Genomic DNA, 13540 nt, shown 5'->3' on the forward strand with positions numbered 1-13540 from the left:
GGCTCTATAGGGGCCTCAGATAATCCCACGTTTCCTTCCCAGCCAGACCTGCTGGCGCTACTCTGGAATACCCGCACGGACATTGCGTCCTAATGCCGGGAACTGGGATTTGTGTGCCAGCAGTTAATGGGATGGGACTGTACAAAGAGCTCCTGGCAGTGGAGCAGGGTTGCGGCGTTCCCAAAGGAGAGATGGCAGCATTCCAGGATCTCGGAGCTCACCAGCTTCAGGATGCTGCAGCAGGAGGAGAAGACCTCCTCATCCCCTTGGCTGGGAGTGGAGGGAATATACTGGATTCTTCCTATGGATTCATCTACTTGTACCATTGGGAGGGATCCAGGAGCTTGAGCCAAAGATAAAGCAGTGAATGGGTAAAAATAACCCCATGTGTTCCCACTCCAGTTACACAGACACATCGGTGCCTTTCCCAGCCTCGGGAACGGCGAAGGAGCGGATCCTGCCATTGCCAACCTGTGCAGGGTTTGGAGGCAGCTCCTCCCTGCAGAAGGGGTTTGGGATTTGCCAGGATAACGGTCAGCGCCACTCCCGACATTCCTGTCCTTCCCTGTAGCGGAATGAGGCTCCGGTGCTGGGGGGAGAAGCGGGGGGGGGGGAGGGTTCGCACCTCTCCCAGGGGCGTGGCAGGGTGAGCTTCCCTGGGGCGGTGGGATGCATCCATGTGTGTCCCGAGAGGAATTATGGGATCTGCACCATGCATGGCTCCAGTGTCCATCGTCCCCTCCTATGGATGGGGCTGCTCCGAGGGGTTCATCCTCACTCCCTGTTCCAAGCTCCTGCTTTGAGCCTTGTGGGGATCCTGCAGCATATCCTGTGGGATCCCCTCATCGCTCTGGGAATGCTCCCAACCAGGCGTTCTCGGGGGGGGGCTCTGACTCCCCCAAACCCCTTGTGCTCCCTGCCATTCCCAACTCCTTGTCCCACTCATCCCGATGCCTGAACGCCCCCCCAGGGAGCGGGTCTGGTCCCATCCCAAGCAGGGATCGGCTCTTTCCCACGGCGGGAATGTTGGGAAGGAGGAACAAGGGGGGGGATGCTCGGGGGGCGGCATGGACCCGCTTGGCTCGGGGGGGAATTCCTATTCCTGGAGCCTTCACAAGGCCAAAGGCTCCGGGAGAGCGGATAAAAATAGCCGGGAGCTGGGAAATGTGACGGGACTCCCCTTACCGCCCCCCAGAGCCGCTCCGGGGGACCCCGACCCTGCGCAGGGTCCCGGGACAGGAGGGGCGCAGTGCGCTGTGATCGGGGGTATCAGCTCCATGCCGGGTGCGGGGGGATCCGGTGCCCGGTGCCGCCTCTGCCCCGCGCGGTGTCACCGGTGACCGCAGCCCCGCGGGCGGGGCGGGGGCGGGGGGGGCCGGGCCGTTGTTCCCGGTATCCCCGGACTCCTGCCGGGGCCGGAGCGGCGGGACCGCAGCGGGCGGGGCCGGCGCTCCCGGTGCTGCCGGGGCCATGGTGGGCGCTGTCCGGCTCTGGCCGCTCTGGCTGTGGTTGCTGCCCGCCGCCGCCTTCAACCTGGACACGGGCAGCGCCGTGCTCAAGGACGGTGCCAGCGGCAGCTTCTTCGGCTTCGCCGTGGCGCTGCACCGGCAGCTGAGCCCCGAACCCGCGGGTTGGTGAGTGTGGGGAGACCGGACACTCGGAACAGGGCTGGGGACAGCGCGGGTCCTGTCGGCCCCGTGTCCCCCCTCACTGGGGTCTGTCCCCCACTCTTCGGGTCCGTGTCCCCCCATTGGGGTCTGTGTCCTCCTCCCTCGGGTCCATTTCCCCCCATTGGGGTCCGTGTCCCCCCTCATTGGGGTCTGTGTCCCCCCACTGGGGTCCGTGTCCCCCCCATCGGATCCGTGTCCCCCGTGCTCAGTAGGGGACGCCCCTCCACTCCCCGGGACACCGGAGGGGGAACTGGCTCCTGCACCACGTGGGTTTTGGAACGCTGAGATTCACCCCCAAGGGGACGGGCACCGGGGGGTGTTTGGGGGGAGAGATTTGGGGGCCCAAAGCATCGAGCACAGGGAACCCCCCAGGCTGGGGCTGGGCTCCCCCCGGGAGATGCCGCCGCCTCCACGGTGCCATTGAGCTGCCGAACGCCCACACTGCGTGCCAGCACGGGCACCGGTGGCACCAGGACACCCCACCCCGGGTCCCATAGACCCCAGTGCCGGTGTCCCACTGGGGCTGGCACTGGTAGCGCTGGCACTGGCGCACGGTGTGGTGGTGCCATGGCCCCGCCAGCTCCCTCCATGTTTGGGCATGTCGCAGACGGGTTATTTTGAGTGAATTCCAGGTTATTTTTACCGGCCCCGGGCCCGAGGCCATTGTGTGCCCCCCCCCCCCCCCCCGTCGTGATGTGGGGCTGGGGGGGCCACCGAAGCCGCCATGACCACTGTGGAGCCTTCAGCACAGCTGCAGCAAGCCCCAGCCCTTAGGGTCCCCAACCTGCGGCACCAAGGGACAGGGAATGGCAGGGTTTGGGGCTGCATCACCCACACGTGCACTGAGGCTGGGCAATGGGGCTGCAGCTGCTGCGGGGGGGGTTGGCACTCGGTGGGCACTGGCACTGTGTGAAATCGATGCGGGGGCACTGGGACAGCTGCAGGGGACATGGTGCCCCATAGACAAACAACAGTGATGTCCCAGGCCCCCCATACACATACACTGATAGGGACCCACCCTCCCACACACACACTGATGGGGTCCCCCCTGTCCCAGGCTGCTGGTGGGGGCCCCACAGTCACCAGCGCTGCCCAGCCAAGGTGCCAACCGCACCGGGGGGCTCTTTGCCTGCCCCCTGACCCTGGAGCCCTCTGACTGCTGGCGGGTGCCCATTGATGATGGAGGTTAGTGGATGCCCCCTCCTTTGCCCCCCAACCCCATAGTGGGGTAGGTGTGGGGCTGACGCTGTCTGTCCCTGACAGTGGACCTGGAGCGGGAGAGCAAAGAGAACCAGTGGCTGGGGGTGAGCGTGTCAAGCCAGGGCGCCGGCGGGAAGATTGTGGTGAGTGTTGAGACCCTCCCCAAGCCCCACTGATGCCATTGACCCCCCTGGCCCCACTGATGCCCCTGTCCCCCTGCAGACCTGCGCACACCTGTATGAGGCACGGCACCGTGTGCGGCAGCCGCTGGAGACCCGGGACGTGCTCGGCCGCTGCTTCGTGCTGGGCCAGGACCTGCGGGACGAGCCTGAGGGCGGTGACTGGAGCTTCTGCCGGGGGCGGCCGCAGGGCCACGAGCAGTTCGGGTCCTGCCAGCAGGGCCTGGCCGCGGCGTTCAGCCCCGACCGCCTCTACCTCCTTCTGGGAGCACCCGGCACCTACAACTGGAAGGGTGAGAGCGGGGAGAATGCGGGTGGGAGCCTGGTCTGGGCAGGGGGATGTGTATAGGAGAGGGTTAGCTGGGGGTGAACGTGAACATGTGGGCGTGAACATGAATGTGAGCACATGTGGATGTGAGCATGCATGTGTGTGAACCCACTACAGGTGTGAGCACGTAGCTGCATGCATGCAATGGGCGTGAGCACATGTATGTTCATGCTGGGTGTGAGCATGCGTGTGTGTGAGCATGTGGCAGCACACATGCTGTGGATGTGAGCATGTGTGTGTGTGCACGTGTGTGCGTGCACGTGTGTGCATCCTGGGTGTGAGCACACATGGATGTGTGTATGCTACAGCTGGGCGCAAGCACACACGTATGTGTGTGCATGCCACATGAGTGTGCACGTGTGTCAGCTGTGTGTGCCTCTGTCCGTGGGGGGTGGTGCCCGCTGCCCCTGGCATGCACAGAAGGGGGGGTCCCTGGGTGCTGCCCCCCCGCGTTGGGCTCGCAGGGACCCTGCGCGTGGAGCTGCTGCCTCAGAGTCCCCCGGACCCGCTGCGCTTCGACGACGGCCCCTACGAGGCGGGGGGGGAGAAGGAGCAGGACCCCACGCTCATTCCTGTGCCCGCCAACAGTTACCTGGGTAGGGACGGTTGCGGCGCGGGCGCGGCAGCGGGGAGCCCCCCCCCCGAGCCGGCCCCGCCGCCGCCCGAACCGGCCCTGGTGACCGCGTGTCCCCGCGGCCCGCGCAGGGCTACTCTTCGCGACCGGAGTCGGCGGCTCCGAGCCCGACCAAGTGGTCTACAGGAGCGCGGCGCCCGGCGAGACCGTGCCCGGCGCTGCCGCGGACCTGCCCCACAATAGCTACGTGGGTTCGTAACGCCCGTGTGCCACCCCAACCCCCCGGGCCCGTGTGCTCCGGTGTGTGCCCCCCCCCGTGTGTCTCCGTGTCTGTGGAAGGGAGAGAAGTGGAGCTGCCGGCAGGGCTTGCAGCACGCATGGGCTCACACATGGCACCGTACAGATGTGTCCCATTCAGATATGTGTCCCCATAGACACTACAGACGTCTCTGTGCATGTATCCCAGTACAGACATGTCTCCCTGCGTCTCCATGCACGTGTCGTCCCCCCCACGCATACATATAGCCATGTCCCTATACACACGTGTCCCCACACACAGGCACCCAGAACCTCCTCGTGCACGCTCACATCCAGCACCACCCCCTCGCATGTTTGTGTGTGTCCCCTTGTGCACACCTCTGGAATGCTCGGTTATGCACGTGTGGCTGCCCCCCTGCATGCTCCCCCACACACACTGTGTGTCCCACAGGGGTCCCCTGTTCCTGTTCTGTGTCTATTGTGGTGCCAGGGCTGGGGGAGCCCCACTAGGCTGGGGGGCTGTCAGTGCCTGGAGTGATTCCCCCCCACGCCCCCAGCACCCACCATCTCCCGCATGTCCTCCCCCGAGGTGTCTCTGCATGGGGGGGTGCACAGAGCCCGTGGGGGGACTTGGGGGGCTCCGTGGGGGGGCCGCGCACGGCAACTGCTGCATATGGGGCAGAGGTTTGCAGCCTCACACTGGGGTGGGAGGCTCTGCTGCTCTCCGGGGGGACACACATGGATCCAGCCCCAAATATTACATTCTTCCACCCCAAATCTTCCCTCCTGGCAATTGGGATCCTGCCCCCCCCCCCCCCCAGCACAGAGAAGGGAAACTGAGGCATGGGCAGAGCTCCCCATTCCCACCCGACGGACCCCCGGGCAGGAGGCGGCGGCGGGGGGAGGGGGGGGGGAAGGGGCCGGGGCCGGCACCGACACCGCGTCCGCCCTCCTCCCCCACAGGGTTCTCGGTAGCGTCGGGGGCGGGCCTGACGCGGCGGCGGGAGCTGAGCTTCGTCACCGGCGCCCCCCGTGCCAACCACACCGGAGCCGTCGTCATCCTGCGCCGCGACAGCGCGAACCGGCTGGTGCCCGAGGCCGTGGTGCCGGGGCAGCAGCTCAGCTCCGCCTTCGGGCACAGCGTGGCCGTGCTGGACCTCAACAGCGACGGGTGAGGAGGGGGGGGGAGGGGGGGCCGGGTCCGTACTCGTCCCCTCAGCACCCCCAATAGTGACAGAGCCGCGGGCCCCGCAGGTGGCTGGACCTGGCGGTGGGGGCCCCCCACTTCTTCGAGCGCCAGAAGGAGATCGGGGGCGCAGTCTACGTCTACATCAACCCCGCGGGGCGCTGGGACGCCGCCACACCCCTGCGCCTCAACGGCACCCGCGGCTCCATGTTCGGCATCGCCCTCAGCACCGCCGGGGACCTCAACCACGACGGCTTCGAGGGTGTGGACCCGGGCGGGCCCTGATGAGGGGCGCATCCCATAGAGGGATGTCCCCCCCACCCCATTCCCTGCCCTTGCCCCCCCCAGACCTGGCCGTTGGAGCCCCCTTCGACGGCGCCGGCAAAGTCTACATTTACCACGGCAGCAGCCTGGGCATTGTGGCCACACCGGCACAGGTGTGTGGGGGAGTGCTGTCCCGGGGAGGGGGGCATTGCCCATCGTCTGCCTCCCCAGTGTCACCACGGGCCCTGTTGCAGGTGCTGGATGGGGAGGCTGTGGGGGTGACAGCATTCGGGTACTCGCTCTCGGGGGGGCTGGATGTGGATGGGAACCTCTACCCCGACCTGCTTGTGGGATCCCTCTCGGACACTGTGGTGCTGTACAGGTGGGTGCCCCTTCAAGGGTGTCCCATCCCGAACCCCCCGTCCCTGAGACCCCTATTCCAGAGCACCACATCCCTGAGCAACCCCCATCACCTCCATCATGGCCTCCCCTTACCCCCGACCCGAGCTTCCCCTGGCCTGGGGGGTTCCAGGTGCAGGGTTCGGGGTGCCCGGGGCGGGGGGGGGGGGGTGTCCCATCCTGTTCCCCCCGTTTCTCCCCGGCAGAGCCCGCCCCGTCGCCCACGTCTCCCGCAATGTGACACTGGACCCTCCCAACATCGACCTAGAGCAGAGCAACTGCCGGCACCAGGAGGGCGTCTGGTGGGTACCCCCCGATCCCCCCCCCCCGTACCCATCTGTACCCCTGCAGTGGCCCCCGGCTCACTCGCTGCCCCCCAGCGTGGACGTCAGCGCCTGCTTCAGCTATACAGCCACTCCCGGCAGCTTCGGCCCCCGCCTCGGTGAGCGCCGGGGGGAGCAGTCCCTGTGCCCCACCCCGTCCCCCGGCAGGACCAGGACCCGCCTGGCACTGCGGCTGTCCCTGTGCCCCCAGCGCTGCAGTACGTGTTGGACGCGGACGCGGAGCGGCGGCGCCTCGGCCACACTCCCCGCGGTGTCTTCCTGAGCCGCCGCAGCTCGGACCCCGAGCACCAGTTCTCTGGCATCGTGGAGCTGCCGCGGCAGCAGGCGCGGGTCTGCGTCACTGCCACCTTCCAGCTCCAGGTGGGGCCCAGCCCATCCCCTTCCCCATCCTCATCTGCATCCCCCTCCCTCTTCCACATCATCTCCATCGCATTTGCATCCCTATTCCCATCATCATCCCTATCCCCACCTCCATCTTCATAGAATCATTTAGGTTGGAAAACACCTTTAAGACTGTTGAGTTCAGCTGTAAACCTCATCCTTGTTTCCATCCCCATCCATATTCCCATGCCAACCCCACCCTACCCTGTGCCTCCATGGCTCCCCTCGCCCTCATTCCCACAGGACAACATCCGTGACAAGCTGCGCCCCATCACCATGACCCTGGCTTATGGCATCCATGGAGATGGGGCCACACGTCTGCGCCAGGATTCAGCGCGGCTCCGCCGGGCCTCAGTCCTGCCGCCACTGTCACCTGTGCTAAGCCCACAGCAGCCCAACAGCCACCGCACTGAGGTGGGCACTGACCACATTCCTCCTTTGTGCTCCATGGGTCCCATTACCTGGAGCATCCCTGTTCCTGCTCCATGGGTCTCATTGCCTGGAGCATTCCTCTGCCCCCATGTCCCCAGGTTCACTTCCTGAAGCAGGGCTGTGGGGATGACAAGATCTGCCAGAGCAACCTCCAGCTCCACTTCCAGTTCTGCGCCCGCCTTGGGGATGCTGAGTTCCTGCCACTGCCATGGTGAGGGGGGGGACACGGTGGGTGCTCACACCACAGAGTGCCGGGGACCCCCCGGGGGGGTCTCACAGTGGCTCTGCTGCAGGGGGGACGATGGTGCCGCCATCCTCGCCATCAGCGACCAGAAGGACGTGGCCCTGGAGATCCACGTCACCAATGAGCCCTCGGAGCCAGCAGAGCCGCAGCGGGATGGGGACGACGCACACGAGGCGCTGCTCAGCGCTTCCTTCCCCCCCGAGCTGCCCTACTCTGCCCTGCGCCATGATGAGGGGCACCCCACGGTGTGCATGCGGGTGCTGGGGGGAGGGTCGCTATGGGGCGGGGGGGCTCAGTTCTCTGTCCCCCAGGAGAAGCCGGTGCTGTGTCTCGCCAACCAGAACGGCTCCCGTGTGGAATGTGAGCTGGGGAACCCCCTGCGGCGCGGGGCCGAGGTGGGTGCAGCCCCCCTGAGAACCCAATCCTGCTCCCCCCCTGTCCTGCCCCCCCGATCCTGCCCCTCTCACCCTTCCTCTGCCCCCAGGTCCGGTTCTTCCTCATCCTCAGCACCTCAGGCATCACGCTCCAGACCACAGACCTGGCGGTGGAGCTGGTGCTGTCCACGTGAGCCGTAGCCATGGGCACATCACGGGGGGAGGACTTGGGGTGATGCCCCCCCCATAAACCCCTGTTGCTCTCCACAGCATCAGCGAGCAGCCAGGGCTGGTGCCAGTGGTGGCTCGTGCACGCGTGGTCATCGAGCTGCCACTCTCAGTGACAGGGTGAGTGCAGCTGGGGAACCCCCATTGTCCCCATAGTGTGGATGTGGGTCCAGGAACCACCCCTGGCCCTGCCCTGACCCCCCCCCTCCCTCGTTGTCCCCATAGCGTGGCGGTGCCACCGCGGCTCTTCTTTGGCGGCACCGTGCGGGGGGAGAGTGCCGTAAAGCACGAGAGCCAAGTGGGCAGCGCCGTGCGCTTCGAGGTGACGGTGAGTGCCCGTCCGGGGGAGCCCCACCGTCCGCCCTGCACTCACTGATGCGCCAGCCTTGCTGATGCCATGACTTCCCAGGTCTCCAACCGGGGACAGTCGGTGAAGACGCTGGGCTCAGCCTTCCTGACGCTGCTCTGGCCCCATGAGCTCCCCAACGGGAAGTGGCTCCTGTACCCGCTGCACATGGAGTTGGTGGTGGCCCCGGGACAGGGGCTGCCCTGCAGCCCTGCCGCCAACCCCCTGCGCCTGGCGCTGGTACGGCCACTGCCATGGGGACACACCGGTGCCTGCCTGGCTCCTGCTGCTCCCACCCCATTCGCAGCCTTATCCCCCCTCTCCTACAGGAGCCCCAGGGGCAGCCAGAGCAGTCCACGCCAGGGGCCTGGTGGGTGCCAGCAGCTGCTGAGAGGAGGAGGAATGTCACGTTGGTGAGAGGGGGGAACCCGGTTATGGGGTGAACCCGGTTATGGGGTGCCCCTATTCAGGGGGTGCACTTATCCTTGGGGTACCCCTGCTTAGGGAGTGCCCCTGCTTGTGGCATGTCCCCGCTTATGGGGTACAGCCAGTCATGGGGTAACCCTGGCCTGAGGTGCCTCTGTTCATGGGGTACCCCATTCCTGCGGTGCCCCTGCTGGTATCTGACTCCCTCCACAGGACTGTGCCCAGGGCACCGCACGCTGCCGGCCATTCCGCTGCCCATTGCCCAGCTTTGAGCGTGCAGCCGTGCTGAGCGCCCGTGGCCGCCTCTGGAATGGCACCTTCCTGGAGGTGGGAGCCTTGGGACAGGCATGGGGACAGGGATAGGGACAGGGATGTGGCCGGTGCTCACCCCCCCCGCCTTGCAGGAGTTCCTGGCTGTCACCTCGGTGGAGCTCATCGTCCGCGCAAGTGTCTCAGTGACCTCCTCCATCAAGAACCTGGTGCTGAGGGATGCGTCGGTGAAGGTCCAGCCCCACCACACCCGGATCAACTACCCCCCCATACCCCCCTCCCATCCCGCTGACCCCTGTCCCCTCCACAGATCCCCGTCAGCATCTACCTGGACCCCAGTGCGGCAGTGGCAGGCGGCGTGCCCTGGTGGGTGATCCTGCTGGCAGTGCTGGCCGGTGTCTTCCTCCTGGCGCTGCTTGTGGCCGGGCTCTGGAAGGTGAGCGGCAGGGATAGGGTCTGGCAGCAAGAGGTGGCCCCTGCCCGAGGTGTGGGGTCCCCTGGGGGTGCTGTGCCACACTGTGCCGTGCTGTGCCACACAGTGGTGTGCCACGCTGGGCCACACTGTGTCACTCTGTCCCATGCAGGGCCATGCAGTGGTGTGCCACACAATGCTGTGCCACGCTGTGCTGTGCCACACTTTGCAGTGCTGTGCCACCCCTGCCATGCCACCCCAGAAATGCCATGCCAGCTGTGCCATGCCACCCCATGCTATGCCATGCCACCCAGCCATTCCATTCTTTGCCAGCCCATGCCATGCCACTCAGCCATGCCATGTCATGCCATCCCACCCAACCTTTCCATTCCGTTTTATGCCATACCGTGGCACCCACCCACCCCGTTCCATGCCAGCCTACAACACATGGCATGTGATGGCTGTGCAGCCCATGCATGCGTATGGTGCGTGTGTGTGCGTACACGTGGTGTGTGTGTGGGGCCGCAGGGCTGTGCTGGTGTGGGTCACTCTGAGCCTCACGGCGGGCACCAAGGCACGTCCGGGGCTGGGCGCAGCGGTCGTGGCGCAGTCCCCGGGACAGCCGTGATGCCGTGTGCCGCAGGCCGGGTTCTTCCGCCGGGCGCGGGCGGTGCCACCGGCGCTGCCGCAGCACCACGCAGTGAAGATTCCACGGGAGCAGCGGCCACAGTTCCGCGAGGAGAAGACGGGGACGATCCAGCGCAAGGAATGGGCAGCGCTGAGCGACGGCGGTGATGGCCGCGTCACCCCCAGCTCCGCGTGACCCCGGGACGTGCGACCCCCCCGGGGGATGGAGCCGCGGCGGCGGCACCGGGACGGGGCATCGCCCCGCAGCGATGCTCGACCCAATAAAGCAGCGGCCCCGCCATGGGGGCACCAACGACGGCGTCCACCATGAGGAGCGTGGCGAAGGGGGCAGGGAGCCGCCATGATGGGTGTGGCGAAAGGGGTGGGAGCCGCCATGATGAGTGTAGGCAAGGGGGAGCCGCCATGATGGGAGCGGCCGTTTCGGCCTGTGACCGTGCTGCCGCGGCAGGGCCGGGCTCTGCGTGCTGAGACAACGAGGCGCGTCCCCGCCCCGGTCCCGGCTCCGATCCCTCTCGACGTCCCGGTAACAGCGGTTCAGAGCGGAGGCGACCCCGCCCTGCCCTTAGTCAAGATGGCGGCGCCCTGACCCGAGGCGCGCAGGATAGCACCGCCCAGCGCGGCTTCAACCCGTCTGACGTGACGTCACCTTCCGGCGGGTACCCGGAGCGGCGCCATTGATAGCGGCGGAGGAGGCGGCGGCAGCGGCCCGGTCCCGGTGCCCGCTCCAGGCCATGGTGAGGCTGGGCCCGGCCCCGTTCCCGCTGTGAGCCCTGGGACCGGGCCCGTTCCCGCTGTGAGCTCTGGGGGCACCGGGCCCGTTCCCGCTGTGAGCTCCAGGGGGGCCCGCCCTCACCTCTGCCCCCCCCAGCACCGCTGCCCCCCGCACTGATGGCGTCGGGCGCCACGAGCCGCTCCGAGGACGAGGAGTCTCTGGCGGGGCAGAAGCGGGGCCCGGCCGCGGCCTCGGGCGCCGTCCCCAAGCGCCGGAGCTCGTCTCGGTACGGCGGGGCCGTGGCTGGGGCTGGGGCGGGCTCCTCCGCTCTCAGCCGCCTCCATTCTCCCTTCTCCTTCCGTTCAGGTTCATCAAGAGGAAGAAGTTCGACGATGAGCTGGTGGAGAGCAGCCTGGCCAAGCCCAGCCGCGCCAAGGGCGGCGCCGAGCCCGGGCGCTGCTCGGGCAGCGAGCCCTCCTCCAGCGAGAAGAAGAAGGTGCGCGCATGGCAGGGTCCCCAGGGGGCGCCGGTGGGACCCGAGGGGGGATGCGGATCGCGCAGAGCCCCAACCCCCGTTGTGCCCCCCCCCCAGGTCTCCAAGGTGGTGCCGGCGCCCGTCGTGCCCAGCCCGGTGCCCGCTCCTGGCCTGGCCAAGCGGCTCAAGAAGAGTAAGCAGCCGGTGCCGGTCACCAAGGACCTGGGCCGCTGGAAGCCTGCCGATGACCTCCTGCTCATCAACGCGGTGCTGCAGGTGCTGGGGGCTCCGGTTGTGGGGGGGGGGGGTCCCCCAAACTATCCCCTCCCTCACCCGGCGGCTCCTGCAGACCAACGACCTGAGCGCCGTGCACCTGGGGGTGAAGTTCAGCTGCCGCTTCACGCTGCGCGAGGTGCAGGAGCGCTGGTACGCGCTGCTCTACGACCCCATCATCTCCAAGTGAGTGCAGGGCTGGGGGGGGCAGAGCTGGGGGCTGCGGGGTCTATAACAGTGTCCTTCCCCCCCAGGCTGGCCTGCCAGGCCATGCGGCAGCTGCACCCCGAGGCCATCGCCGCCATCCAGAGCAAGGTCCTGTTCAGTAAAGCCGAGGAGCTGCTGCTCAGCAGAGTGGGATCGGTGAGAGGCCATGGGAGCTGGGGGGGGCAGTGGGGGTCCCCGGTGCTATCTGACCCCCATTTGCCCCCCCTCCAGGGCAGCCAGCCCTCGCTGGATACCTTCCAGGATCTGTTGCACAAGCACCCTGATGTGTTCTACCCCTCACGCACGGCCAAGGCACTGCAGCTGCATTGGCAGCTCATGAAGCAGTATTACCTCCTGGAGGACCAGACCGGTGAGCGTGGGGGTGTCCTGTGTGCCCTCCTAGCACCCACAGACCTCCCTGCACTCCTCAATTCTTCTCTCCTCTGTTCCTTCCAGTGCAGCCGTTGCCCAAAGGGGATCAAGTGCTTAATTTCTCGGATGCTGAGGACATGGTGGATGACAGCAAATTGAAGTAAGGGGATGGGGGAGGCCGGGAGTTGGAAAAGAGGGGACCTCATTCTCATCTCAACTCTGCTCCATAGAGATGTGCGGGACGAGGTGCTGGAGCATGGTGAGTCTGATTCGCTCCATCCAACAGCCTGACTCTGTGTGGGGAGGTCCCCCCCGGGAACATGGGGGGTGTCCCATAGGAGACCCCCTGCTCAGCTCCCATCTCCCCCTGGCCCAGAGCTGACTGTGGCTGACAGGCGGCAAAAGCGTGAGATCCGGCAGCTGGAGCAGGAGCTGCACAAGTGGCAAGTGCTGGTGGACAGCATCACAGGTAGGGGAGGGGGGGTCTGGTTGTGCCCCCCTCGGACCCATGTGGCCCCCCCCCATATCCCTGTTTTTGCCTCCCCAGGGATGAGCTCCCCGGACTTTGACAGCCAGACCCTGGCCGTGCTGCGGGGCCGCATGGTTCGGTACCTGATGCGCTCCCGGGAGGTGAGATCCCGCCTCCATCAGAGCCCCCCCACCCTGTGGACCTCCCCCCAACATCCACTTTTGCTTTCTCCTCCAGATCACCCTGGGCAGAGCTACCAAGGACAACCAGATTGACGTGGACCTGGCACTGGAGGGGCCAGCATGGAAGATCTCCCGCAAGCAGGGTGGGTTTGGGGGTTCTGGGGCAGGGGGGGGCATGCCCCCCCATCTTCTCACCCCCTTTCCCCCTCTTTCCAGGTGTCATTAAGCTGAAAAACAATGGGGACTTCTTCATTGCCAATGAGGGCCGGCGCCCCATCTACATCGATGGGCGCCCTGTGCTGGGTGGCAGCAAGTGGAAGCTCAACAACAACTCCGTAGTGGAGGTGAGCCCCAAGGCCATGGGGGGGTCCTGGGTCAGGGTCCCAACGCTCATTCTCTGTTCTGTACCCCCACCAGATAGCCAGCCTCCGCTTCGTTTTCCTTATCAACCAGGACCTCATCGCTCTCATCAAGGCAGAAGCAGCCAAACTGGCCCAGCAGTGACTGGGGGGCTGCTTGGCCCCCCCCCCCCGGGGGATCTGCCCCCCTCGCGGCCCCATAGATGGGGGTAGCACTTCCCAATAAAGCTCCTCAATGGACTCCAGGGCCTGGAGCTGCAGTTCATGGGTTTAATCTCTTCAAATTAAGACATTTGGAGTTCAAGAGAAGGAAGAAAAGTGGTGGGGG

The 13540-nt window shown here is 66.4% G+C and overlaps 2 protein-coding genes across 7 annotated transcripts; both read left to right on the plus strand.

Moving 5' to 3' along the window:
* Positions 1-1365: 1365 nt before the first annotated feature.
* On the plus strand, positions 1366-10482 carry ITGA7 (integrin subunit alpha 7). 4 transcript variants are annotated; one of them, XM_062630560.1, is made up of 26 exons: positions 1366-1634; positions 2728-2855; positions 2934-3013; positions 3093-3342; positions 3842-3973; positions 4083-4202; positions 5173-5380; positions 5464-5657; positions 5744-5832; positions 5914-6041; positions 6265-6360; positions 6439-6500; positions 6593-6762; positions 7027-7197; positions 7314-7426; positions 7509-7704; positions 7771-7854; positions 7944-8023; positions 8104-8181; positions 8287-8389; positions 8471-8647; positions 8737-8820; positions 9047-9160; positions 9238-9336; positions 9414-9539; positions 10159-10482. In XM_062630560.1, the coding sequence occupies exons 1-26, from the start codon at positions 1471-1473 to the stop codon at positions 10336-10338; spliced, it is 3426 nt and encodes a 1141-aa protein (XP_062486544.1). In that variant the 5' UTR covers positions 1366-1470; the 3' UTR covers positions 10339-10482. The 4 variants fall into 4 exon arrangements, with proteins under 4 accessions (XP_062486544.1, XP_062486545.1, XP_062486546.1 ...); XM_062630561.1 differs by lacking the exon at positions 4083-4202; XM_062630562.1 differs by lacking the exon at positions 3842-3973 and having other exon boundaries at positions 1367-1634.
* Positions 10483-10798: 316 nt separating this feature from the next.
* MCRS1 (microspherule protein 1) lies at positions 10799-13453 on the plus strand. Of its 3 annotated transcripts, XM_062630568.1 has the most exons (14): positions 10801-10897; positions 11032-11161; positions 11242-11371; positions 11468-11626; positions 11700-11809; positions 11878-11986; positions 12062-12200; positions 12287-12362; positions 12433-12461; positions 12579-12671; positions 12750-12832; positions 12909-12996; positions 13070-13197; positions 13271-13453. In XM_062630568.1, the coding sequence occupies exons 2-14, from the start codon at positions 11052-11054 to the stop codon at positions 13355-13357; spliced, it is 1341 nt and encodes a 446-aa protein (XP_062486552.1). In that variant the 5' UTR covers positions 10801-10897; positions 11032-11051; the 3' UTR covers positions 13358-13453. The 3 variants fall into 3 exon arrangements, with proteins under 3 accessions (XP_062486553.1, XP_062486551.1, XP_062486552.1); XM_062630569.1 differs by having other exon boundaries at positions 10799-11161; positions 12092-12200; XM_062630567.1 differs by having other exon boundaries at positions 10800-11161.
* The last annotated feature ends 87 nt before the right edge of the window (positions 13454-13540 follow it).

This window comes from Pezoporus occidentalis, unplaced genomic scaffold (assembly GCF_034315485.1).
Source record: "Pezoporus occidentalis ecotype Australia unplaced genomic scaffold, CSIRO_AGI_Poc_V1 ctg357, whole genome shotgun sequence".
NCBI lineage: Eukaryota > Metazoa > Chordata > Aves > Psittaciformes > Psittacidae > Pezoporus > Pezoporus occidentalis.

Bases quoted from the DNA above. Each gene is read 5' to 3' on its own strand.
- MCRS1 (XM_062630567.1), top strand. From the start codon at position 11,052: ATGGCGTCGGGCGCCACGAGCCGCTCCGAGGACGAGGAGTCTCTGGCG. The intron at 11,162-11,241 runs GTACGGCGGGGC...CCTTCCGTTCAG, and splicing joins AAGCGCCGGAGCTCGTCTCG to GTTCATCAAGAGGAAGAAGT. The intron at 11,627-11,699 runs GTGCTGGGGGCT...CGGCTCCTGCAG, and splicing joins TCATCAACGCGGTGCTGCAG to ACCAACGACCTGAGCGCCGT.
- ITGA7 (XM_062630560.1), top strand. From the start codon at position 1,471: ATGGTGGGCGCTGTCCGGCTCTGGCCGCTCTGGCTGTGGTTGCTGCCC. The intron at 6,763-7,026 runs GTGGGGCCCAGC...TCATTCCCACAG, and splicing joins CTGCCACCTTCCAGCTCCAG to GACAACATCCGTGACAAGCT. The intron at 7,427-7,508 runs GTGAGGGGGGGG...GCTCTGCTGCAG, and splicing joins GAGTTCCTGCCACTGCCATG to GGGGGACGATGGTGCCGCCA.